A 27,684-nucleotide genomic window follows, 5' to 3' on the forward strand; every position below is an offset into this window, starting at 1 on the left:
TAGCAGAGAATCTTGTGCCCCATGGTTCCCATTTCCAGACCCCAGTAGTAGTCTACAGTACCCAAAGCAGCACCCAATCCAGGAAAGGACTCCAAAGCTGTCCACTGGGGTTCCAGTTAGCTTAAAGCACCTATAGTATTTTTTAAAGCTGTCAAAATCTTGAAAATTATTAGCTAATTAGAACAAGAGAGGAAGGCAACGGCAAGTCACCTCTGACCATTTCTTGCCTCAAAAATCCCATCGGGGATCATCATAAGTTAGTTGTGACTTGATTATTAATTAATTAATTACTCATTATTATGAGAGATTCTGGGGTGGAGGGACTGGGAGAGATCCTGCATTAATACCACTGGGTTTCCCAGGTTGCTTTCCTCTGATCTTCATTACTTTTCATTTCCTTGGAAAACAACAATTGGAACTATTGCAGCTGGGTATGTGATTGCATTACAAGTTTCCCTCGCTGAAGGGTACGTTGTTATAAATCAGCATGTTGTTACACCGAATGGGGAACGATTCAATAACACTGGATGGATCCCTTTGAGAGGAAAGACTCATGAACTGAATTATAGAAATGATTTCTCTGACCCAGTTTGAATAGATAGTTATCTTCTGCCGTATCGTAATTGCTGTACTTTCCTGAAGAGAAATAAAAAGTCTTTCATTTTCTTAACAGGTTCCCCTCCTCAATTAAGAGTTAAGCAAGAGAACAAGGATTAGTGCGTGAACATCCTGCTCTGCCTGATGGGAAGTCAATACTTCGTGAACTACTAGATCTTTAAAGCCACACCCCATCCCATTAGAATGACTGTGCGCCTTACATTTCAAATAAGGTCATGAGTTTGACCTATCACCCCATGTGGAAGCAAACTGGGACCGTCACAAAGGTAACAGAGGACTCTGTGCCATCTCATAATTTTTGCATCTCTAGACACAAAATGGGCTCCGTAGATATTGTTTTCTCTGGGGCACATGTGGGAAAGTCTTCTAAGATGTTCTAGCAATTCGATTGGACAGGCTGTGACCTGTGACCTGGCAAAGTTGATCACAATCGTATCCATTTTAAAACAGATTCACCCACTTCTGAATTTTGCCAAAAGTGTGACTATGAGGTAAGTTTGAAGGTCCCAGTCTGGAAAGAAAAATCCAAGGAATTACAAGGTAAGCCAAGTGAGTTTTGATGAGAATTACTGCATTTTTCAGTGGGGTTCCATGCATACATACAAGGAATCAAAGAGAATGAGTTTTCATCTGCATTAGATTGCTTGCTGGTTGGATCTTGTTGGACACTAACTCTGTAGTGTTCTAGGCACCTGGGTTTTGAGCTGCCACAAAATTTCCCCTAAATCAACATTTTGAAGTAGATTTTGGATATTCCTGTTCAGGAGAAATTCAGAGGAAATTTTCAAAGAAACAAAAAAATGATGCCAAAATCCTTGGAGGAAATGCATATATGACATGTTTCCCATGTTAAACTACTGTTCACTAGGGGTTTGTTTTTATAGATCAGCCTCACAGAATTGTTAAGACAAAAAATATGAATTGTCCAACATTTTGAACCCTATTTTAAAAAACTATGGAAATAGGCATTAATAACTTGAAGCAACAGCATCGTTGCTGCTTATGCGTACGGCAAAACGTGCCATTTGCAATATGGGTTAAATATTTTATTATAATAGTAAACTTACACGGCATAAACATGTAGTGATCTGGTGATAAGCCAGTGCTGGTGACCAGCCCACACACCAGCAAAACGAAGTTGATTTTCCATCCACCGCTCAGTCGCAATTCTGTCGCCGGTTCACAGAACAAGCGCGGCACGAAAACTTACCTGAGCGGTTGGTGGCTTAGTTTGCGCATGTTATTCCACCCAGTGAAAGATGCCCTTAAAATATAGGGCAATGGTGAGAAACTAACCTCTATGCCTCATGCCCAAACCTATTGCCTCCATAACCTATTAGGCCATGTAACACCAACGCATGGGGATAATTGTTTGTCCCTATTTTATGTAAACAAATGACCTAAATACCATATGCTGTCATGTCCGTGCCCTTCGAAATCGACTGCTGATGAGTCACTGAAATCTTCATCCTGTTTGTCCCGGGGGAAGGTGGACGTGGTGTCATCCCTGAATTCCATTTATCTGCTGGGAACATACTTACTCTGCTGTCAAATCCGAAGCAATTTTTAATGCACGTGGGAGAAAAAAACGCGCCCGAACAATTTAAGTCAAGGAAACAAAGAGCTCTATGATACCAGCAGCTAATGATGATTCACTCCCTTAAGCGCATCAGGTAGCCCAACTACAGCCCGCGTTTTATTAGGCCTACCACCTAGTTTAAAGGAGTGGCTCATACTGTTTGGTTACTGGATGAAGCATGAAATCTATTTTTAACACTGTCAAGGCAGTATCCTCCCCAGACGACACAACAGCAGCCTTCGTTGTCTGAGTTGAAAGGGAACAACTTTTTTTGGGTGGGGGGGAAGTGAACTGTCAAAAGGTTCAGGTTACAAACAGAACAACTGGAAGGGAGAATATCTTACTGTGCAAAGCATAGAGGGGAAAAAAGGAAGGTGGAAACTAGGAGGCAAGTGTGGGGAAACAGATGATGTCAGCCGGGGGGAGAATAAAAAATTAAAAAGAGTGAGAGTGACCTAAATAAGGGAAAATGCTGGGAACATGTAGACACTGGAAGTTGGGGGGGAGGGGAGAGAGATGGCTGAAAATTGGTGAGGAACAATAAGAGGACAGGGAATGGCTGTGAAAGAGAGTGGGAAGACTGAAAAATCTGTATTGCAAAGCATACAGTGAGAGTTGCAGTGCAGGGGTATTCCCTCCTGTGAGTGTGGTCTGTCCACTGTGAAATGTGGTTTGTCCAGCAGCCGCATCCAGACCTAAGGATGGCTCACTCCTTTTTGTCTTCTGTAATGTCTTGGCAGTAAGAAGCATGGCAGGTGTAGGTGGGTTCTCCCCTAAGTGGCAGTAGGGGGAAAAAACTAAGCTCCTGCTGGCAGATTGCCACAGGTTAGCAGCAGCAGCTGCGGAATCCAACAGGCTCATTTGGCTTATTGTGTGCCTCTGAGGCCCCTTCCACACAGGCAGAATAATGCACTTTCAATCCACTTTCACAACTATTTGCAAGTGGACTTTGCTATTCCACACAACTGCAAAGTGCACTGAGACTGGATTGGAGGTGCATTATTCTGCATGTGCGGAAGGGGCATGAGCTTTGCACAGAAATGTCACAGGCTATATGCACTTCTCTTGTCCTAGGGTTTTTTTTTGCAGGGGGTGGGGGTGGGGTTATGCCCATGAGGCACGCTTCCTGTTGTTGAAGAAGTGAACTCCTGCCCATGGAGAACATAAGAACATAAGAACAAGCCAGCTGGATCAGACCAAAGTCCATCTAGTCCAGCTCTCTGCTACTCGCAGTGGCCCACCAGGTGCCTTTGGGAGCTCACATGTAGGATGTGAACGCAATGGCCTTCTGCGGCTGTTGCTCCCGATCACCTGGTCTGTTAAGGCATTTGCAATCTAAGATCAAAGAGGATTAAGATTGGTAGCCATAAATTGACTTCTCCTCCATAAATCTGTCCAAGCCCCTTTTAAAGCTATAAAGGTTTGTGGCCATCACCACCTCCTGTGGCAGCATATTCCAAACACCAATCACACGTTGCGTGAAGAAGTGTTTCCTTTTATTAGTCCTAATTCTTCCCCCCAGCATTTTCAATGAATGCCCCCTGGTTCTAGTATTGTGAGAAAGAGAGAAAAATGTCTCTCTGTCAACATTTTCTACCCCATGCATAATTTTGTAGACTTCAATCATATCCCCCCTCAGCCGCCTCCTCTCCAAACTTCAATCATATCCCCCCTCAGCCGCCTCCTCTCCAAACTTAAGCTATTTTAACTTGTTTCATTTTGGAGGGCAGCTGTACTGGTCTGCTGGATTCGATTCAGTAGCGCATTGGTAACCTGCAACAGTTTTGAAGTTTAAGAAAATCTTTAGCGAGCCGTTCAGCTGCATTTCTCTGTGTTGCTACCCTCATGTGGCTAAATGTTGAATGTCACTTTGTACAGAGGTTCTGTATTTCCTCCAATGCAAGACTAGGGATTTTGTTTCCAGGTGTGCCATTAAAAAAGAAGTGAGTCATCTTACATTCACATAGAAGTTATAGGTATGTCCAGCAAATATAATTTCCAGTGTATAACTGGGAAAGGGGAATCATCTAATATTATGGTAATCTTCCTTTCAAGTAAATATATATTCTTGTTGGTTCTGGGTTTTTCCTCCGGCCTCTTCTGTTTACCCTTGCAAAGAGATTTCACTTCATTTTGTAAACTATGTCCTTAGGGTTTAAAGAAGGCCATATGTACTACATTCTTCCAGCTGAATTATTTTGAAAGACCTATTGCTTGCATTATGTTTCCAACCTTCATTCTGTTAAAATTTTGAATGCACCCATTTTCTGGAAAATATGAATCAAAAGTAAGTGATGCTCTCTGATTAAGGACAGCAGTTGGAAATCTGGAAGGTCCCGATCTTGAAAATGATTTGAAAGCCCATCAGTAGCTTTTGATCTGCTTGACAATTTTCTAAAAGATACTGTGAAATGCTTGTACCCAACATGACACTGAAAGGACGTATAGGACACTAACTGTACTTAAAGTTACATAAGAAATGATTGCAGCCTCCTGAGTTAACATATGCACCTGCAGGGCATTCTCCATTATCTCTCTGCTTCCAGGTAGCGGACTAATGTTAATAGAAATATAAACATGATGTATGCATTAAAATACAGTTACTTGATTCCCCTATCTCCACCCCCGGTGGTAAACACCACAAGTCCCAGCACAGAAAATGCAAGATCTGGTGCAATCAGTTGCCCTAGACCATGATTATCAATCTGAAATGAAATGAAATCCCAAGGGCTAAAATGATTGAAACCATATCATGTTAGTTCTTGAGAAGATTCCAGTGAGCCATCTGTTGGTGCACATAGAGAGGACAGATGGAGACACACAGAGAGACGCCTTGTCCTTTCCTTTTGGCAGTTATGCACCCAAAATTATGCCCACAGCTTTCTGGAGCTATGAATCCCAAACTCTGTGGTGTTTCTCCCTAGCAGAGGTGTAGGTAGCCACTAAGTGTGGGGCGTTCATGAGTTAGCATCTTGATTATGTATATAACTCTGTGTGGGCAGTTTGATCTAGACTCTTGAAAAGAATTTAGGCCTTCCTGGTGGTGACGGAGGCTACAGAAGGGCTGTGAATCATTCCCTAAGTTGCATTTCAGACTAGTCTTCACCCCATCTCCCATAAAGATATGAGATAACCCATATGTACAGAGAAGAGTCTAGTTCATTTTTATCAGGGTGGTCAGGAATTCGTCCAAGAAGGAGGAGGAGAAGGAGGAGGAGGAGTTGGCTTTATACCCCACCTTTCTCTCCTGTAAGGAGACACAAGGTGGCTTACAAACTCCTTCCCTTCCTCTCCCCACACCTTGAGAAGTGGGGCTGAGAGAGTTCAGAGAGAACTGCCAAAGCTTCTTGTGATTCGGATTTAGCCACATTCAGAACTAACAGGTGGCGCATGATGCACAAGAGCAGCTGCTGTTAAGCTCGGGTCCCTTCTCACATGTGCCAGTCCAAAGAGGACTGTGAGTGGAATGGTATAGCCTTTGAACAGTGATGAAACACATTTCTGCAATTGCTCGCATAGCTGAGAGAGGGCATTTTGGCCAGATCCTCCTAGCATTTTCCCTCTGAGCCCCGGCTAAGAAGGCTTTGCATAGACAATCAGGGTTTGTCGACTCTGGCGTTCCCTTTTATCCCCCGTCCTCGTTGTTCTGATATAAAAGTGTCAGCATCTTTGTTGTCCCCGTGTTGCTCTGGCTGGGCTGGTTGCCATGGCAACCCCTGCACAGAATGAGGTTCTGTTCGCTGTAGCATTCAGAATTAATCTACATCAGTGTTTCCAGACTTCCTCTGCTTTGGCTGGAGGGCTAAAGAGATCCGAGTTTTTGCCTGTCACAGAAGACCTCGATGCCCTTTGGGAAGATGAGCGCTTCTCTCGATTTTCTGTTATAAATATCACTTGCTTATTAAATGGGTGGAAGGTTGGAGAGACAAGGGCTTGGGGAACCAGGCCAGCGCAGTGTTGTGGTTAAGAGCAAGTGGACTCTAATCTGGGAACCAGGTTTGATTCCCCATTTCTCCTCCACATGAGCAGCAGACTCTTATCTAGTGAACCAAATTTGTTTCCTCTTTCCTCCGCATGAAGCCTGCTGGGTGACCTTGGGCTAGCCACAGACCAATCAGAATTCTCTCAGCCCCACCAACCTCACAAGGTGTCTGTTGAGAGCAGCGAAAGGGAAGGGGTTTGTAAGCCACTTTGAGAGTCTTACAGATGAGAAAAGTGGGATACAAATCCAAACTCCTCCTCCTCCTCCTCCTCCTCCTCCTCCTCCTCCTCCTCCTCCTCCTCCTCCTCCTTCTTCTTCTTCTTCTTCTTCTTCTTCTTCTTCTTCTTCTTCTTCTTCTTAACGGCAACAGTAGCTTCTTGGATGTCACTTGGCCTGAATGAAAACGAGAACCAGTGACCTTCCAGATCTAGCAATGTGTCTTTACTACCTTGGCAAGGATTGAAATTTTCAGCACAGGCAAAAGCAGCCACAGTATGATCACCTGACAATGACGCATGTGGGTCCCCTGCAGATTGTCCTACTCCACCCCACACCATTGCTGTGCAAATACATGGCATTGAGTTTGTAGAAGGAGTTATGCGGCAATGCGGCAATGAGCATTCAGAATGGGGCTGGCATTGATGAATGGGTACAAATGACAAAACTCTCCAGGATGATCCAGAAGTCTGCAGCTTTTCAATCATTTATGCGACATAAGAATATGAGAGTCATGCTGGAGCAAACCAAAGGCCCATCATATCCAGAGGTTTCATCTCACAGATGCTGACCAGTTGCCTCTAGGAACCACCAAGCTGTATCTTCCCACCTCTGCTTCCCAGCGATGGATAGAAAGAAGCCTCTGGTACTGCAGGGAGTAGCATACACCATAACTGTAGCCATGGATATTCCCATCCAAGAGAAGGCACACTAAAACTGATGAACTTACTCAAGGATAGCTTTCAGGCATCATGGTCACACCATGGTACATTGTCATAAGAATTCCCAGAATCCAGTGGGCTAAATAGAAGAAAGCGATAGACTTCTAAACCCCGTTGTCATATAATGCATAGATACCAGATTCTGGATGCTTTGAACAAAGTTCTGTTGTGGAGAAGTACAGTGGGGGGATCTACCAGAATCACAACATGGCTACAGTTCCAGTTAGTTTGGTCCTTTGTGCTGTGCTGTGTGTAACTATCCATCCAGCTCTGGTAGTCACTCAACAACTGTAGGCCCCAAATCACTACACACTGATCTGCTGGTTTTTTGAATTTAACCACCGAAATAGCAATTGAGGTTAAAAACTAGTATGGATGTATATGGCTCCATTATAACAGAGAATATGGATTTTTATGTGCTTGTTTAGATTCAGGTGGGTAGCCAGGTTGATCTGAAGCAGCAGAAAAAAGTCTAATGCACATGTAGAATAATGCACTTTCAATCCACTTTTCACAATTGTTTGCAAGTGGATTTTGCTATTCCTCTCAGTAAAATCCAGCTGCAAAGTGCATTGAAAGTGCATTGTTCTGTATGTGTGGAAGGAACTTTAGTGATGTGGGCATGTATTTGTTCTCTGGTTTGGAGAATTAGATTTGTAGTGTAGGGGAGTCAGTGGGGACCATTATGGTGATTCTTACACTGATGCGCAGGAATGTCAGTGCATACGGAACAGGCTGTTTCCCTGTAGATTGAAGCGTGCCTTTGCAATTAAAAAAACAGCACTGCATATATTGCAGATTTTATTTCCATTGGCCAGAGAGCTCAAGATGTCTACTTTTACAAAGATTTATTTTTAATCCCAGACTTCGTTCCAGGAAATGTTATGGCATCACCACTTAAGTATAACACTTTTCATTAACAAATTAAAAGCATGACTGGCAATTCCATTCTCTGGAATGGATTTCACTCTCTGGAATGGACTTTCCATCAAACCTGCTGGTTTTCCATTTGAAATAAGCTCTTTTTCCTTTGTGGGGTGGGGGCGCAATATTTGCTATTGGTCCTGCAGCTTGTGACAGCTGCCATGGGGGCATGTCAGAGCACCACCTATTTTCAGGCTGTTTCAGGATGGTGTATGGTAAAAGATGCTGTGATAAGACTTACAAAAAGAATTCAGAGTCCCGGTATAAAGTGGATGAGAGTTGTGCTTGCCAGTTTCCAGATTTCTGGACTGACAATTGTCATTTGCTTATAGGTTTAAAGTCATGCAGGAGAGTGGACTTCACAGATGTAATTTAAGATTCATTCCAGCCAGATTCTTCAGTCTGCCACAGTTCAGGAATTTCTCTACAATAACATCAAATATACTTGATGCTAAAACATCTTCTTGCGATGTCTGTACAGTTTTCCCCCCTTTCCCTTCTGCCCCCACTCTCTCCTCTTTTTATCCTTTCCTTTGCAAGGTTATGTTCTTGCTCTCTGAATTCTTTAGAAACTATAGAACATATGTTATTAAAATGTCCCCTTTATGAGGAGGCAAGGGAAAAATGTCTGTCACATCTGTTACATAATACATACTATATTATGACATAATACATAATACATAATATGACATATTGTTGTGATAAAGTTTGTTGTGAAAAACTATTACAAGATAAGAAGGAGACTATTACTGAATGGGCAGCAAAATTCTGTTTATTCATTATGAAAAATAAAAAATGATCTGAATATGGCATCCCTCTTAGTGCTTTTGTTTTGTTTAGTATTTTTGTGCATATATGGGGAAAGTAACCCAAAAAAAGGGGAAGCAGAAATGCAGATCTCTCTCCAGTACTCCAGCACTATCCCCCCCCCCTTTTTTTGGGTTACTTTTCCCATTAGGATAAATTGAGTTTCTGTCACCCTATAGGATTGTTGCATCATATCTCTTGGATTGAATAATTGGATATGACTGGGATTAATGAAATGGTTTTAAGATTTGTAGTTGAGCTCATGTTTTATACAGATGTTTATATTTATGTTGTAAGCTGCCCCAAGCCCAGAAGGGGAGGCATGGCCTATTAAATCCAATTAAAATTTAAGACAAGTCCTGTTGAATTTTTCTTGCAGCAGACAACCTGAACACACACTACATTTTGCCTGTCTCCTTCCCAGGGCTTGCTGGACCCTGGCATTTGAAGAAACAGGAAGGTTTTCTCCAGGGGAATACATCTGGGTCATGTGATTGATGGATGAGGTGTATTGTAAATGGAAGTGAAGAGAGGCCATTTGTAGGAGCTAAATCAGCAGATCGGTCCAGTCTTCCTCTTAATCAGAAGCTGTTGTGTAAACCTTTTCCTTTTGCTGACTCTTGCATTATCCATGGGTGTGCTTAATCAACTTCTGCACACTCTGCTGACTTGGCTATTTTACCATAACCATGGGGTTTGCTCTCTGGAGCCATGCACCTGGGGGCTTACTACAAGCAGATGTTAACACCCTGTACTTCTAAGGGCACGTGACTGTCAGACAAGGCTGCATAGCACGTGGTTTCAGATCTGAAGATCTACAAAAAGATTCAGCCAGCAGTATCCGTTCCCTAGCCAAAGGATAGATCATATTGGGTGAATTGGAGATAAATCATATATGACTCTTGGAGACTGTGCCATATCTTCCTAAGGCTTTATTGATAGGTTTTACAGGCTTGTTTTTATTGTGGCATTTTGTTCATATTGTAAGCCACCTGAGTTCCACAAGAGAGAAAGGTGGCTAACAAATATTTTAAATAAATGTAATTAGTAAATAAGAAATGCCATGGCCTTTCCTCCCCCCTGGGAGAGAAGCTGGTTACAGGAAGATAGTATTAATCTTCAATATTTGTTGGGTGATAAAAATCCTTGTGTAAAACTGGAGATGGCAAAATTTTTGGCAGAAGTTTTTAGATTTAAAAAGCAGAGAACCCCCAAATCTGTATTTTAAAATGAAAACTGTATGTAAACTTAAAGAATAACTATTTTACATGGTAAGACTGTCTTATTTTGGGATTTATTTGCATATGGTTTGTTTTGTGTACATGGGTCTACTGACTAATAAATTTAACTGAGATAGTATTACCCATTTGTGGAGAATAACTGAGAATAGCTTTCTCCTCCTTCACATGACAGAAGAAAACTCTTCCAAATAAAAGTAGCATGGAGAATGCTTAAAGCAAAAAGGGAATCTGCCTTCCCATAATCTTGTAGAAATTTCTTCCATGTGGTGTAAGCCAATTTTTTGCCAGCTGAGTACATAAACTGTTCAAATCCATGAAGGACAAGAATACCTAGTTGCCTAATGCCTTCTAAAGTGAATTGATTCCAGGATAACACAGTTCTTTTCATGCCAAAGACCTAGACTGCTGTGCCTTCCAGGGAAGAAATAGTCATTTTGAATAAAAATTTCCAACATTGCTAAATATTCTGAGAAGTTAGAAACCTTCTAATGGGAAAACAGATTGATAATTTCAATCAAAACAGCTTTTGTATTTAGGTTTCAGTGACTGACAGTATATCTTGGAGTCCAATCCTGGGACCAGCCAACTTAATCCAGTGAAAACCATGAATATTGTATAGTAGTGCAAAACTGTAGGTGTCATTTTCTGACTGTTGTGGGTTTTCCAGACTGTGTGGTCATGGTCTGGTAGTTTTTACTCCTAATTTTTCTCCTGCATCCATGTCTGGCATCTTCAGACACATGTCACAGTAAGATTACTGTGACATGTCTCTGAAAATCCCAGCCATAGAAGTGGGAGAAACGTTAGGAGCAAAAGCTACCGGACCTAGGGCACACAGCCCATAAAACCCACAACATCCAGTTGATTTAGACATGAAAGCCTTTAACAATATAATGCCATTTTCTTCTACAGAGGGAGAGAGAGGTTGTTGCAAGAACACTTAATGAGAGCCAGCATGGTGTTGTGGTTGAGAGCAGGGGGATTCTAATCTGGTTTCCTGTTCCTCCACATGAGCAGTGAAGACTTAGCTGGTGAACCAAATTTGTTTCCCCACTCTTACATTCCTGCTGGAATCACAGTTCTTTGGAACTCCATCAGCCCTACCTACCTCGCAAGGTCCCTGCTGTGGGGCGAGGAAAGGCGTTTGTAAGCCCCTTTGAGTCTCTGCATTTGAGTTCCTGGTGGAACTGGAGTTGCTCGTAGTTGGTGCTGTGGCTTCCCTCCAAACGGCGGAGGGACCATCTTGCTCCTGCCACGGACCTCCCAGGCACAGGCCCAACACATGGGAAGAAAGGACTTCTCAGCATTTCCAGCTGTGACAAATGTGACCTTTGGAGTTGTCCAAATGCCTGGATTAGAGTCTCATTGCCACTCAGCTGCCACTCCAGGCCTTGCATAACTCTAAATAGGCAGCCTGACCTTTGGAAGCAACCCAGAGCAAAAATATCTCCGCAGATTCAGCTCAGGGCACATGGCATGAGGCGAGGGCTTTGTGCTCTGCTTTCTTTCATCCCACTTCCTTGTATTGTTCTTTCTGTGCGGGTCTTGGGGACAGAGCTTGTGCCTGCTGCCTTCCAGAACAAGAAGATATCGTTTTATGCTGCTGATCAGTTAGGATTCATTTTGTTTCTAAGCGGGTGCCAGAAGGACCAGGGAAAGGTTGGATGCAGTGGGTCAGGAAAGCTTAGGAAAAAGACCATCCCCATCCCCCTCTATTCCTTTTGCAAGCCAAGGGGGATGCCTTTCTCCGTGGAGGAGCCAACTGCGCATGCCTAACCGGAGTTCTTGCCCCCAGTCTCTGTGAAGAAGGCTGGCCTCGGCTTAGGGGAGAGCAAAGCCCCTAGCCCCTGCTGCTGAAGATGCGCGTATCCTGCGCAGAGGATTGGAGGAGAAGGCGCCCGTGCGACTGCCTGTCCTCCGCCGGGCTGCACGAGAGTAACAGGTCCCAGCGGCTCTGATCGGCTCCCATCACAGGAGAGCAGACTCTCTCCCCTCATTTGCAGCTGGAGCAGATGCCGCTGGGCTGGGGGCGGGGCCAGCGCCGTTGGAAACATCTGGGCGGCGGCGGAGGCAGGGAGCTGTCCAAGGAGGGCGGCGCTCTCCATGGTGCTGAAAGTCGCTCCCGCGGGACCCCCGGCAGGCGCTCAGAGGGAGGCTCACCAGACAAAGGCAACAGGATCGCTGCCTTCCCCCGGCGCCGCCTCCCGCCGCGATCCTGTCGCCCAGTCGACCCCGGAGTGTCGGCAACGAGGCGCCCGGCTTCGCCCTGCTCGCTCGGAGTAATGGCTGCCCTGACCCAGGTGGCCTCCGCTTCCTCCCTTCTGGTGGTCTTGTGGGGTAGGTGTTTGCTTTCTCGGCAGTTCCTGTTTCTAGAGGCAGCCCCGGGCATTGCTCGCGTCCAGAAGGGCTGGGATAGACGGGGGACCCTGATCTCCCCCCATTCAGTCAATTGCGAGGATCCCTTTATTCTATTGTCCAATCCGCGCTATAAGTTAGGGGTTGCCATGGCAAGGTGCTGGGCAGGTCTGTTCAGCATGATGGTTGCTAAAACATCTGCTTGGTTAGATGTTGGAGGAAACAGGGGTAAAAACATGTACCGGGTGGATCTTTCTATAAAGGAGAGGCAGCAATGGAATTTCAACTGATGCTCATTCCATTTTAGTTATTTCTAAACACATCTTCATGGATTAAAAAAACCCTCTGTAAAATATTATTTAAGTGTCACTTTTGAAGTAATTTTCAAGGAGGGAGGGTTTTTTCAGTTTAGAGACTGCTTACGGTGATTTTTGGGGAACACGGTTCTGCTTTGAAGCTCAGGAGACGGGACGGGAATCTGAAAGAGAAAGGCATCTTCAGGTGTGGGCTTGACCTATGTAATCAGATTGCCCAGGAAAATCAACAGCTCATCTCATATAATTCCAGGCAATAGAGAGGGCATTAGTGTGGATGACTGCACCAGGAAAGGATTACAGTCGCAGATTTTATGAGATCCTCATTTGTATGTAGACTTAATGGAAAGCATTTTCAGGCAACTTCACACAAGCGTTCTTGCTCCTTGGCCAATACCGTTCAGGGCTGGGAGCATTTTCGACATGTGACGCTTAACAGCTTTTTGCACTCCCCATGTCGGAAAATCTTACATTGGCTGGAATGTGCTGTCTTTAAAAATGGCTATTTTTTCCATTTTTACTTTGTATTAGCCATGCTCACATATGCACATGCACTTTGTGAGAGAGACTCAGAAGTACATTTGGGATCCTTTGCAAGAATTTCCTTAACCATAAATGGTAAGCGCCAAAGTGCTTCTTGGCTCCAGGAAGATCATAGTGTTATTGTTGTATAGTACATCGCTGGGGATTCAGTTGGCAAAGTTCCTGTAAGCACTGAGGTACATTCATGGCTGAAGGGTAGTTTGAAAAGGGCTTCGGAATATTTCTCTTAAAAAAATGTCTGCAGGTCTATAAGAGGGAACTTTCAAAGGCTTTTTCTCCTTTGACCAGTACTCATTATCACAAGCTTTGGACCACACAGTAAGCATAATCTTTGGCATGGAGCTCTGTACCCATGGTGATTGTGTAAGTCTATCAAGGAGAACGAGTCTATCAGCTAGTAGTCCTGATAGCTAAAAGGAACCTTCGCATACTTAGGCAGTATATCTCTAAATTCCAGATAGTTGGGAGAGACTGTTGACAGAGTGGCCACATGTTGTAAACATTCCATTCTTCAGTAATCTTTTGGAAGAAGGCCAAAGAACAGCTCTGTGGAGCCTTGAAAATGACTTTTAGGGATTGGAGATGAAGCTCTGTGTGCTTCTGTGGGGATAGTATATTATATGCACATATATATTGAAAAGTGACCATGCGATTACTACAGCAGGTGTGTACAGAGCATTTGAAAATGTTTGAGCTTGCACTACGCAGAACTGAACCCGAATCTTGGTGTAGAAAGATGACCCATTCCTTCATTCTTCTCAAAATAACCTGAGCATCTAAATTATTGTGTTTTTTTTAAAGTCACCTTCAGTTTTAGCCCCAATTGAGTTAGGCACTATGAAAGTACAGATTCAGATTCCAGTACTGATGAGTAGGGAAGGAACATCCCATGAATCTGAAAACTACTCGTTTTCAAGCCAAGATACTATTTAATAGGGATTATTGGTTGCGATCAACATGAAGCGGGAAGCTTTTGCAAATCCGAGCATTTAATCCATTCTCAATGAATGCCAGTTATGAATGTAAAAGATCTGTTTTCACTGAGAATCAGAGGAGACCTGAATAACATTCTCTGTGTCTTTCTATCCCTGTCCATGTGTGCTTGTTATCTGTCTTCTTTTCCCCTGCTTGGAAATGGGACCCTGCCATACATACATGTTCACACATGCAAATTGGCCGACACCCCTTCTGTGCCACGGTGCCTGCTCTGTCGTCACCACCACCCCAAGCTGGCATCTGCTCTGCAGTCTGTGTCAAAGTGCCATCAGAGACTGAGGCAGTCCAGGGGACTCACATGAAGCTGCTGTGCATTTCCTGCATGAAACGAGAAGAAGTCAGTGCCAATACTGTGGTGGAGTGGTTCTACAGGGCTGATGGAGATGTGGCGGATAAGCCCGTAAGTAACGCACTGGGTCACTCAAGCTATGAGCAGGGAAGATGAAGGAATTCGTTCATTCATTCACAAGATTTGCAGCCTCCCTTTCTGACCACCAAGATGACTAACCATTAAGGCACTGTGTAAACGCATCATAAAAAAAAATCACAAAGCAATTATAGAAAGCATATCAGAAATGCACATCAGTAGCTACAGTTGATTGCATCCAAGTTAGATTACTGTGGTCTACATGAGCCTGCCTTTGAAAACAGTTCAGCAACTTATTTAAAACATTTATGATCTGCCTTTCTCCCTTGCAAAACTCAAGGTGATCCACAATATAGCTAAAATATTATTTAAAACACAATAAACCAACCATAATAAAATCCACTAAAAGGCGCCATTTAAAATAATTAGGACTGTCAATGAATAAAAACTAAACGAAGCAAATGCAGCCCGAAATAAAGCTGTCTTCAACTGCCTTCTGAAGATCGACAGTATGGGGGCCAGGTCCACCTCCCTGGGGAGGCTTCTCCATGATTGTGAGTGTGCCACGAAAAAGGCCTTCTCTCATGTACCCACCCAATGAGGACCTTTAACTGGTGGAACAGTCAGGAAGGCATCTCCTGCAATCTTAATTCCTGGGCAAGAACAGTGTAATCTGCCTGGAATCCAAGAGAGAAAAATGAACCATAGATAACATAAATAAATAAAAAAACATAAACAAGGGGGAAAGACTTAAGATCTGGCTGCTGTGGGTTTTCCAGCTTTATTTTTGGCTGTGGTCTGGGAGTTTTTGCCCCTGATGTTTTGCCCACATCTACAACTGGCACCTTCAGAGGTATGTCATGGAAAGCTGTGTTTCTCTTCATGGCAGAGGGTAGAGTGATTATGTGGTGGGGCATATGTATTGTGCACTGTGACATGTCTCTGAAGATGCCAGCCATAAACACAGGTGAAATGTTAGGAACAAAAACCACCAGATCACAGCCACACAGCCTGGAAAACCACAACACCCTGCTGATTCCAGCTGTGAAAGCCTTCAATAATGCAGGCTTGAGATCCTTGAACAATATGTGCTGCGCAAAAGTATATTTTTCCAAGTAAACAAGCTATCATCCGCTGCTGCTGTTTTCTAAGCAATTCAAGTATGGACTTGGGCTGACCAGCCTTCTTCCTTGTTGTGCTCCCTACAGATTTATGTGTATGAGAATGAGAAACAGCCAATCCTGCTGCCACAGACCCAGTTCAGCGGGCGGCTGATGTGGAATGGGAGCAAAGACATGCAAGATGTGTCCATCTCTGTGCGCAATATCTCTCTGAACGACTCGGGGGTCTACACCTGCAAGGTCAACAGGACACTTAACTTCGACATCTATCAGCACACCGTTACCACCTCAACCCTGATCCATCTCACAGTTGTGGAGAAGGGTATGGAGGGGGGGGGGGAGTTAACACCCAGCATTAGCTCCAGGGTCTCTTGTTGATGACCAAGCCATGTGCAAAGCACCAAGACAGTCAGACCCTCTTCTGGTTCAATCATAGAATCATAGAGTTGGAAGAGACCCCAAGGCCCATCAAGTCCAACTCCCTGTAATGCAGGAAAACATAATCAAAGTAGTTCAAGATGGAGTGTTTGTATATAAAGGAGTGAGGGGGGCTGCTGTGGTTTGCATCTTCCGTTTCTGTGCAGAGTGAAACAGAAGATGTCCTAGTAAAGATCCAATTAAGGGTGTTTTTGGAGGCAGCCAAAGACAGTAGTGATGTGGACCACTGATTGTGTCCGGCACTTTCTAGCTTTGTTGTTACAAACCTTCATAATGCTATCAATGCGGCTTCTCTAAGGAATGCTAACATCTCTTGTGATTCAGCATGGTGGCACACCACTCAAATCTGCAAAGGTCAGGATTGGGTTAGTTAGTTTTTAAACTTTTTTTTAAAAAAGGTGACAGTTTTACAAGAGCAAGGTGTGATTACTTTAGGCTAGAAAATTAGAAGCCCAGAGTTAATTCAAATAGTTACCCTTTGGCGATGACTTTACGCTGCCCTTGCCTAAGAAGATAAAGATGCCAGAGTGTTTCTGCACAGGGTGATTCGTGTAGCAACCAACTCCTGCACTCTGCTGTCAGTAGACTTTGAAGCCCTTCAGATATTTGCATATCATTTTGGATCACCTTTTAATCTTTCTTCCCTCCAGTCCTGAAACAACTTATCACTAGATCCAAGCAGGCTAAAGAAATGGGTCTTACAATGTACCCCATGGGTCATAAAATAGTCTTCTCTCTCCCACTCCACCCTCAGCTGTGCAAGGGATCCCCTTTGTTCAAAATGGAGGGCTTTTGCTTTTTATTTGTTTCCTCTTCCTACAAGGGATTTGTGTCTCCGCCTTTACAAGCACTTGGAGGGTCCCAACTCCAACTGGTTGTGTTTCAGATCTTGCATCAGCAGTAGGGGTTTCAGCTTAACCCATGGCAGGCAGACTAGCTCAGATGCAGAACTCTGCTCTCTCACACCTCCTCCAACCACTCCTAAGTTGATCTTAGCTCAGCCCAATGTTTATTGCAAGCTGTCAACAGATCCAGGATCATCTGGGGACAAGAGCAGCAACACGTTATTCTCTAATGACTTGCCAAGAGCTGCAAGAGTCCCCCGGAGAAAAGAGGCAGAGCTGCAGGGCTGCTGAGCCAAAGGTGGCTCCCTTCTGTTACTTCTTCTTTGATGTGCTGTATCTTTCTTATTCTCTCTCTCTCTTACACATATGCATCTCTTCTTTCCTGTATTTTTCCCTTGCTGAAGAGCCCTCCCAAAGTTGTCTCCATTTCTTTGTTTCCTATTATACATATTATTGAACAGGCAAGGGAAGATATTTAGGAAACAAAAAGAGGGCCTGACACATTTCAAGACTGAGTGTCAACATGAGTCTTGGAATCTCAGCAATGCTGCATAGCTTTGCATGCTGCTAGGATGGGAGAGCCAGACTGGTGTAGTGGTTAGTGTGTCAGACAAGGATCTGGGAGACCCATATTGAAATCCCCGATGTGCCATGGAAGATGGCTGGGTGACCTTACGCCAGTCCTATACTCTCAGCCTATCTCACAGGACTGTCGAGAGGCTAAATGGAGGGGAATGGTATAAGCAGCCTTGGGTCCCAATGTGGAGAAAGGCATGACGCTAATAAATCAATAAATGGGGGCATTGCAGTTCTTTTAAGGGATGACAGAAAGAGCTTCAGTTTTGTCCTTTGCTGCTAACAGTTCCCTGCAGTTACCCTCTACCTCTCAGGGAGCCCCAGAGCATTGCTGTTTCTGCAGAGCTCTGATTGTCCAAACACTCCCGAGTAGCAACTGAATATAATGTGCATTTCAATCTTACCAGTATGATGATTTCATTGTAATCAGAAAGACCAGAGCCCTGAGGCTTGGCAGCTCTGCAGCATCAGAGAAATCCATGCACAGTTTACGGCAGTTGGCCAGAATCAGGTTGTACACATGTTGGTTCTAGAACGCAAGATGCCAGCCCTTTGCTGCTGGCACAGTTTGTTCCATGAAAATCTATAGGCATATATATGTCTCCTCAACTGGCATAAAATCCAGGCAGCAAAGCTCAGCCACTCCGTTTCTGACAATGGAGGAAAATGCAGAAAGCCACACAGGCTAGGGAGACTTGCCTGCAAAGTAGGTCACAGCAGACTAAATCCCAGGTTTTGCTGATATGGCTTTTGGAATGCCTCAAGCATCTTTTCCTTCTTTGCCCCACTCGCAGCTGGAGAAGATTTCACGTCGGTCATCTCGGAAATTATGATGTATATCCTTTTGGTTTTCCTCACCCTGTGGCTTCTGATAGAAATGGTTTACTGCTACAGGAAAGTCTCCAAAGCAGAGGAGGCAGCCCAGGAAAATGCGTAAGTGAAAAAGCCACAGTTGCTCCAGAAAGGGCATCATCAAAAATGCATGAAGTATTGATAGAAGGGGGGAAAGAGAGAGATGTGCTCCAGACCTGTGGAGGCTCTGTTACATACCTGGAGTTTCCTGCATAGAGCTCCATTGAAATGGCCAAAGAAGATCCTACTCTGACCAGAGTGTTCCCAAGAGGCTCTTCAAGGGCCATGAACAGACACAGCTGGCTTTTTCGAGCCACGTGTTCCCAAAATTTGCCACCTGAGCTCCTTCAAAGGACGATGCCATCGAATTACGGTCCCTCTGTATGTTAAGAATATGTTATTGGACTACGCTCCCTCCCAAGAGGGAGCTGTATCTTTTTTCTTTTTTAAAGAGGGCATGAATTAGGTCCTTCTTGTGCTAACCTCTTTGTGTTGACTTACAGGACTGACTACCTCGCCATCCCGTCGGAGAACAAGGAGAACTGTGCTGTACCTGTGGAGGAGTAGAAAGTGAAACCCCCGGGTATGGTTTGCTACCAAAGGTAAGAGGTGGGTTGAAATCTGTGTGTATAATGTGTAGGATAATCAAGAAATGGCAGTGTGGTGTTAAGGGAAGTTAGAACAGAGACACTGGTGGATGAGTGTGCCATTTCTAGGTGATTCCAGTAGCAACCAGTGCTGTAGAGATCACGCAACAGAGTTAAATGATTGAGGAAGATCTTTACCATGAGTCTCCAAGTGCTGGATGGGGTCAGAATCCAGTTTAATTGGAATGGTCTTGAATACAGCAGTGGGGAGAAATTATGCTTCTTTCTTGCTTTACAGCTGCAGCTTTAACCCCTTAGCATTCCATCAGCCTTGGAGGACACTTCATTAAGTGTGTGTTTTATGTGGAGCTGGTTCCTAAGATTCCCTTCTACTAAGTAAGAATCCTGGCTCCATTGGAGGAAAAGTCATTCCTTGACCAAGACTCCCGTTAGTAGAAGAAGCAAACTTCAGTGCTGTGGGATTGCAGAGAGGGGCATGAAGTGTCAGCCGTATTTAGGCCCATGGATTTGCTTGTAACCTTTTAGCACCAATGGAGCTGTCAACCAGACATCTCTTTGATTTCCAGCCACTGAGATATAATCTAAGGCTGAAGTTTTGTTCCACCCTTTTTGTTTTCTTCCATGGGAAAATGACTGCGGGGATGACTGTTTTTGCACAAAAACCTCCAGACCGGTGCAGTCACTCTTGCAGGAGAAGAGTTAGAGTCGTGTCCAGTAGCATCTTAGAGACTAGTAAGATCGTCAGGATATCAACTTTTGAGATTCAAATGATATGAGATGAAGGCAGCTTGGACTCTTGAAAATCTCATTGATGTGTAAGGTGCTGGACATGAATCTGACTGTTCTGCTGCAGGTCAATACTCTCAAACTATCTTGCAAGAGGGTAAGCCCCTTGTCTTTGAACTGAGTTATGGGCAGGTGTGTATTTGAAGTGTCAGATCACATTGCGTACGAGGGGCCTTGTCAAAGGCTGAGGGACAAGTGTGGGTCATTTCATGAGCTCTAAGTACTCTTTCCATTTACTTCTACCGCAGTTAGAGACATTCTTGTTGGCAGAGCCTTGTGAGCAATACTTAGGAACCCCACCACCGCGTTTTGAGAACGAGCATTGCGCATGGTCGCCTGCGTGTGCACGTCTGCACGGTGGCTGCTCCTGTGCGAGGGTGATGCATTCCACACGTGCAACTTCTTGGCCAGTCTTTGGAAAGAGTATGATGAATCACACACCTTTATCTTGTCTCCAAGGAGTCTCCATCTGTCCTGCCGCCAGGTTTGTGGGAGTCCAATAATCAGAGGAAGAGGACCAAAGAAAGAGTGTAAATCCATTTCTGCTTGTCTGGGACATTGCACAGCTTTGACTTCATGGCTCCCATCATTGAACTGTCAGCCCCATTTGCTACAGAATTCTCCTTTGACGCATGCTCAGTCAAAGGGGAAAGGACAGAGCCACGCCTTCCTCGTCATCTCCCTTAACAGCTTTGTAAATAAGCTTATCTCTCACCAATGCACTTGTGGGGGGGTGGCTTTCAGACATTCCAGTTCCCTTGGAACAAAACAAGCATCCTGCACTTCCCAACATTCAAGTGACATTCGTCCAACAGCTGTTGCATTTGTGTTCATGCATATTAGCACATTAATGTTCAACCAGTGGCCCTGGAAGCTTATCACAGCTCTCCGGGGCAGCAAAGATATATGTTTTTGGCTGATGTCATCATAATCATGGAGGGGAGGAGGGAAGAACCACGGGAGGGCGCATGTAAGGCTAAAACAGTTTTTAATATGGGCATGCAAAGAGAAAAATGGTTTTTAATATGGTTGTTCATGAAACTGTGTTGTAATTGAGAAAATGATCAAAGAGCCGGAGATATTTCTGGGGTGCATTCTTGCCGTGCGAGAAGGGGTGATAATACTGTACAGCATGTCAAATTTGCATTTGGAGGGGGTGGGACATCATAAAGCACCTTTTATTTGCATAATAAGCGACTTCCAGATTGTGACACGCCATGGTATGTCACGTCACTGTGTTTAGAGCAGATGGTATTTCGAGTTAGCTGCCAGTTCAGTGATTTAGTAGAACCTAGATAGGCATTTTTTTTTAAAAAAGCGTTACCAGTCAGGCAGAAGGGGGGCTTGTCAGTGGCCGTTTTGTAGGTGAATGTGATAGATGTTGAAGTCTCCTGGCTGCTTTGTAAGATCCTGACAGGCAAGACACCTGAGAACGAGGGACCTTCATCCCATGCCCTTTCCATTCTGTCCTAAAGCTGTGAAAGCACAGTGGAAAACTCTCCTTGGATAGAACTTCAGTTAAGTAGCAGTTTCATGTTGCAGTGCAAGAGGACTAGTGTCTTGAAAAGGCAAATGTGTAGGTTCCTTATGCAGAGAAGTTATAACAGGAGAATTCAAACCTGCCAACACTTAAAGGCACAGAAACTCTCTTGGAAGGAGTCACTGGCATTAATATTGGCCAACATGTGAAGAGAGGAACGAGGGAATGAAGTCCCCAAGTACCTTTGTACCAATTGGACAGCCAATGTTTTACATTAAATGACCTCAAATCCAAATCCTGACCTCGTCAGTTTCCCTTTCTTTTATTGAATTTTAGAGGATGTTCCTACAACATCTGTACCCATACACTGTTAAATATGACTGAATATCTGAATGTGAACATAACATGAATATGTTTAATATGATTAACAGAGGGAGGGGGGAAAGAGCCTTTGTTGTGTCTTTCTTCTAATCTAGTAGTTCACTGGAGATTTCTGATGGCCAGCACAATCTCCCCTGGGGGAGAGGCACAGGGAATTTGTGGAGGCTAATCCAAAGTGAGCATCCCAAAGGTAGAAGGTATTTCTGGCTGTCCTGCAGAAATGCAGTCATGGCCCCAGGTACAGACAGCTTTAAAAACAAATTAGATTCATGGAGGAGAGGTCTATCAGAGGCTACTAGTCCTCATGACTAAGGAGAACCTCCATGTTCAGAGACAGTCAACCTCTGAATCCCAGTTGCAGGAGGTACCAGCCTTGGCTTCTATATCTGGTTGACCACTGTGTGAGACAGGATGCTGAACGAGGTGAACCTAGACTGATCCAGCAGGGCTCTCCCTATGTCCTTAAGGGTCTCTGTATAAGAAACAGTCACAGCAGTTTTGGAACAAGCTGGGCAAATAAAAAGCAAAAGAACCGACATGATGCCATCATTTGGTTCATTATATTTTTATTCATACTTTTATTCCATTTTTTCCTAGCTACTTTACATTAAGATTTTGGCTCTGTAGCCTTTGTAACTCCTAGGTTCTAGCAGTCAAGTTTGTGTTTGTATTTTTTTAAAATCAACTTGTATCGGACCTTGCGCACAGCGCAAAGTTTATTATAGTTACAGAATCAGACACGCAGACAGCCAGACAGCTCTGACACACACGATCGGGATCCCTTCTGCCTGTGGCCCGGCTCCGCCATTTTGTCTTACTACCACAAAAACCCTTCCAGCAGCAAGAAACGTTCCAGAGGGGAAGCAAAGAAGGGTACCTGCCCAGCCTCTCCTCTGGGCCCTGATGCCTCCCCCCAGAAAACTCTTCTTCATTTGAACTGTTGAAATGTAGCAGGGGAAACTTCATTATGGGAGTCAGCATTACCAGGGTCTAGGCCAGAGGTTCATGGAAGGGCTAGGGGGAAGAGAGGGGACATTTGAGTTATCCTTGTCCGCAAACAGAAAAATTCTTGATGCGGTCACCTCTCTCCCCGTCCCCGATGCAACTCAATTAGGGAGCCACCGCAGAAATCAGATGCTCCAGGACTCTCATACAGCATAGGGGGGGTTAGGGTTGAAAAACCAGGGGAGTCACCCATGCGGCTCGCAATCCAGAGCTACATTAACGCCGCCCCAGCACCACCTCAAAATCGAATGCAAAGCTCAGGTCAGGAAGCCAGTCCTTCAACCCTTTCGCAACAAAACTGTCCAAAAAACAAGTGAGGTAATTAAAAAAAATGGCCAGGGAGCAGATGCTCCCGAGCCATGTGCAAACGGAATTCCTTCGGCAGGAAGGAAGGGAGAGACTCATTTTCCTCTTTTCCTTGCCCCAACGATGCAACACATTCATCTCGAAACACACCCCTGGGAGGAAAGTGGAAAAGAGAAACGTAGGGTAGCACCACATCAGCCCCTGCGGCCGGGATCCAGGGGAGGAGTGGTGCGCGATTGTGCCACAGCGAGGCAGAGAGGAGGCAGAGGAATGGCAGAATGCATAGAAAAATAAGAAGTCATCAGGTTTCCAGGGGGTAGGTCTGTTTTAGTGCAAGCGTCTAATCTCTCCCTAAGGAAGAGGTGCCATCTCAGCAACGCAGGGCCCAAGTTAACACTCCAGTTTGGCGGAGGGGGGTGAAGGGGATGGTGTTATGGCACAAAAATAGATTCCCCCCGCCCTTTGGGAAAGCATGAGGCAAGTGCCTGAGAATGAGGGGAGAAATGGGGAGAATCCAGAAGCGAAACAGGGGACCAAACCCCCTTGTGTGGAATGGCAAGGAATTGCCTGGGTTACTTAAAAAAATGGGTGTTCCACTGCAGCAGTGCCAAAATTGGAACAGAATTTTTCAATTTTTGACATTTCTGTAGCGTTCCACTGAAGTACTGCCAAAAATGGAATGGAAAGTTCAAAAATTGAAACATTCTTAACATAAAGCCCACTGAGGCCATTAGAAATGACTATTTAATCTGATCCGTGGTCCAATTACAACTCCAAGCGTACTTGCTGAGCAGCTATGCCAAAAGTCTCGCGGCAGAGGTGAAATTCTAACATCAGCGTGGGAGAATCTGGGCTACACAACCACAGCTGCTGGTTGAAAATTCAGCTGTAGCCTTAAAGAGGAGCCCCACTTTCAGGGAATTATTTGCCGGGCAGAAGTAAGCTAAAAACGCCCGGAGGGATGGCCAAAATGTTTCCGACCGCAGATTCTCACCCAGCGGCATCCATAGGAAGAGCAAACCCAAGAAAGATACAAACACACTTCAGCCCAGTCGAAAATGTTTAGACCCATGCCTGCCTGTTTCTGCACTGGAGCCTCTTGGCACAACCCAAGGAGGGGGGAAATTAGGCATACCTAAGCTCCGCTGAAACTCAGGTGGGGCTTTTCTCTCCTAATTTCACCCAAACTAAAGGTCCATTTGGAGAGCAAAGAAGCAATTCCTTCCCATTCCCTTTGACAACAGAAAGGTATATTCTTCTGGCCACGCAGCTGAGGTCCCGCTATGAAAAATGAATTGGTCTTCTAGTTCATATTCAGACTGGCAAAGAGCCAGGCTTTCTTCCTGAATCGATCCAATGGTAGAGGAGTATGCTGGGAGGTGGAGGGTGGGAGATGGGTACAGAATGTCTTTCATGGTACAGTTTGTCCTGCAAACTGCCACAAGAGAGTCTTGCTGACCAGGTCAGGCAGAGACGAGACTGGGTTTTTTCCTGCCGTCTTGCTAACCTTGCCTTGGAGTCTCCCCTCATCTCTGCCTCCAACTGGCCACTCCTGTCTCAATGTGCACCTTGAATGAGGGGTCCTCATATGAAAACTCTGAGACTGTATCCAGCAGGGGGAAACTGGGAGACCCCCCCCCCCTTTCTTTCTTGCAAGCGAAAAAGCCTTCTCGGAGTCCCGACAATACAGCAAGCCAAGTTTTCCCCTGGGCTGCCGGTCAAACAGCAGCATTGCATAAACGCTTTTCTATATAAATACAATAAATTATATAAATAATTCCCACCCGCCCGCCCCCGGGCTCCTGAGCACCTTGTTTGTGGCTTGACGCTGCTTCAACAATAGCCCACCAAACTTCGCCCTGAGCAGCATCACCTGCCCAGGTATTCACAGTGTGGGTCACTGAACTCCTTCAAGTGCTATTCGGGAAGTGCTGCCTCATCGGCAGCTGGCTGATTCGAAAGGGAGACAAATCCCCCCTCCCAGGCTCCAAGATATCTGTTCCTTGCATCTTTGTTAGAAAAGTGAATCAACGGCATTTGCTAACGCAGTTGGGAGAAACGACTCTTTCCTTCAAAGGCGAAACACAAGCATGGGAGCTCAACATGCGTCCCCAGCCAGAAAGAGGCCCCTGGCACTGACTTGGGTATCGGCTGTGGGCTCAGGGAAAAACAGCCCAAAGGGATTCCTAATGTGGCCGTCTTGTGCATGCGCAACACTGCCAAAAGGGGCTGTAGGTCCTGTTCCAAGCCAGTTGGGAAGAAAATCTCAGCCCCCAAGATTAGATTCTTGGCACCTCTCTTGCCCTGCAGAACTGTTTTATGTGAAGGGAAGATGCAGAGTGGTGCTGAGCATGTGCAACATGGCCCTGCCCAAGGGACTTATCATTTGGCTTCTCCACTTGTGAAAAATACATCACATCCAAAATAGCATTACATGATGCAGTTTGTGTCCAACACCAATTCAGGATGGGGGGTTGGTGAGAGAAACCAGTGCTGGTCGCTGAAACAGGAAAGATCCCCTTTCTGCCGGGCTCTCTGTGACTACTTTACTTGGGTCACCAGACAGCCAAAGAAGAGACAGCCAATGGCTACCCCAGATCCTAATGCTCAGGCGGATCTGTCGCCTTCCCCCACTCTTTTTACACAGGATCATAATCTTTGACGACTCTGACTTGGATCACTGCCCTCAAAAACAACAAGAAAGTGGGGGGGGGGATGATTGTTTTTGTCAATTTGAGGTTGCTCAAATTGTGTCGCCCAAGGAAAAAACGGACAAGAGAAAACCCTGGTCCACAAATTTTGCAAAAAATATGCATTTTTCATGGTTTTCATCGCCCACTGGACAGTCAACACTGCTAACTCCGTGTTTTCTGCAGCTGCCTCTAGTAACTGGGCCCATTCTGTCTGCGACTGGGGTAACCTGCCAGGACAGAGAAGCAAAGATGAGCTCTGGGAAAGCTGTCAGCGGCTTGGGGCCCCTTCCACCAGGGATCAGGTAATGGCTTGTCGGTCATCAAAAAAAAATGCAAGAAAGGATTTTAGCAGGCCACTAAGAGCTCAAAAATTCCTCCATAAAAAGAACTACCTGCCCAATGGGACCCCCCCCCCCTCAGAATATCATTCCCCCATGATCTTCTTCCTTCTAACCTCTCCAAGAGATTGGCTCGCTTCTGGAAGGCAGCTGGGTTCCAACGCAGATATATCCATCTGCTTGGGCAACCCAAAGCTCCCTCATTTAGTGTGCTTCTGTTTTTTCCATTACACATTTTGCTTAGAGGCAAACTGGGCAAGGCGCAGATAAAACCAGAAACCCATGCGCAAAATCCTCATGACCTGGGATGAGAAAGTACGGCTGGAGGAGTGGGCGTTTGAAGCCCCTCACTAGAATCTGAGGCTTGGTCCCAAGCTACAATTCACTTGGTTTTTTGGCAGAGGAAGATTTGGAAATGCAACATATTCAGTAAGGGATGATCTGTGAATAGGATTCCCTTGACTTGGAATTCCCCTCCACCTCCAGTAAGGACAGGGGGACAGATGCATGTATAGCCCTTTCAGTGAAGCAGCAGTTTCATAGAACATACAGGGGGGCGAAGATGCGAAGACACTACAATCAGAGAATCCCCAGCATCCGAAGAGGACAGCCTATGAACAAACAGAATACATCTGCCTCTAACTCCTTTCACGTGAAGAGAGACAGTACCAAGAACTGGACTGAACATGGAGTTCTCCCCCAAGCAACCATCTTCCCTCTCTCTCTCTTGCCAAACAAACTCATTCCATGATACAAGGAATGCCACAGCACTTTGTTGGGCCCTCAACCGAAGTCGCAGAGAGGCAGGGAGAAGCGCACACTAAGCTAGGCAGGGGAGGAAAGGACAACCCTGTGAAAGGGTGCCACGAAATGAACACTGGTTCACATTCAACACAAAGCCGCTCCCGCAGAACCGGCCGACTCGGAGCTCATGGAGGAAATGGAGCCAACAGCGAGAGACCACCCCGTTATCCTCAGCACGCAGCCCTGAACTGCAAAGCTCAGGTTCGTTAACTTTCAACTCAAGGCGGGGTTTCGCTCCCTCCAGTTCCTACCTTTAGGAATGAAAGTGTAAAAAGCCAGACAAACAGACGGAAGGACAGACAGACAGGAAAATACCAAGAGACGTGTGTGGGGCCCAAGATGGCACAGGCTGTGCGCTGCCCCACTGTCAGTAGGGCACCACCCTGCCATACCCTACACCCACCCCAGGGACACTCCACTTCATCCAGTGCTGGAGGTCAATCAGCAACGCTCTTTCTCCTCGGGACATATGGTGTTTTTTCTCTTTTTAAAATCTATATATTATATATATGTATATACAGAATATAAATATATATATATATATTCTGTGTATATATATATTCTCTGTATACATATTGCACACAGTCCTCTGGCCGCTTGTGTTCCCCGCCTGCTAGTGGAACCGTTTCCGCTTCTCGTCTGGCTCAGACTGGTAGTCACGAGACCCGATGCCATTCTGGAGGTTTATTAGCGAGTCCTTCATCTGTAAGGCAAAGGGGGGAGGGGGAGCAATGACTGACGAGGAAACACAGAACAAAGAGGAATCCTGCGTGTCTAGGGAGGGGGT

At 45.2% G+C, this 27,684-nt stretch overlaps 2 protein-coding genes across 18 annotated transcripts in view; one reads left to right on the plus strand and one right to left on the minus strand.

Moving 5' to 3' along the window:
* The first annotated feature begins 11,662 nt into the window (after positions 1-11,662).
* SCN3B (sodium voltage-gated channel beta subunit 3) lies at positions 11,663-21,665 on the plus strand. 3 transcript variants are annotated; one of them, XM_048513528.1, is made up of 6 exons: positions 11,663-12,426; positions 14,531-14,697; positions 15,873-16,107; positions 18,439-18,577; positions 19,000-19,105; positions 20,350-21,665. In XM_048513528.1, exons 1-5 carry the CDS (start codon positions 12,102-12,104, stop codon positions 19,061-19,063), a joined length of 930 nt encoding a protein of 309 aa, XP_048369485.1. In that variant the 5' UTR covers positions 11,663-12,101; the 3' UTR covers positions 19,064-19,105; positions 20,350-21,665. The 3 variants fall into 3 exon arrangements, with proteins under 3 accessions (XP_048369485.1, XP_048369483.1, XP_048369484.1); XM_048513526.1 differs by having other exon boundaries at positions 11,689-12,426; positions 19,000-19,098; positions 20,139-21,665; XM_048513527.1 differs by having other exon boundaries at positions 11,691-12,426; positions 19,000-19,098.
* Positions 21,666-22,300: 635 nt separating this feature from the next.
* The window catches only part of GRAMD1B (GRAM domain containing 1B), a 136,300-nt gene continuing 130,916 nt past the window's right edge, over positions 22,301-27,684 (minus strand). For all 15 annotated transcript variants that reach the window (XM_048513518.1, XM_048513519.1, XM_048513517.1 and 12 more), the window contains one exon: positions 22,301-27,600. In XM_048513518.1, coding sequence (XP_048369475.1) covers positions 27,511-27,600 — 90 coding nt within the window. In that variant the 3' untranslated portion in view covers positions 22,301-27,510. The remainder of the gene's footprint in view (positions 27,601-27,684) is intronic.

The sequence above is a fragment of the Sphaerodactylus townsendi genome, linkage group LG12, assembly GCF_021028975.2.
Source record: "Sphaerodactylus townsendi isolate TG3544 linkage group LG12, MPM_Stown_v2.3, whole genome shotgun sequence".
Classification (NCBI taxonomy): domain Eukaryota; kingdom Metazoa; phylum Chordata; class Lepidosauria; order Squamata; family Sphaerodactylidae; genus Sphaerodactylus; species Sphaerodactylus townsendi.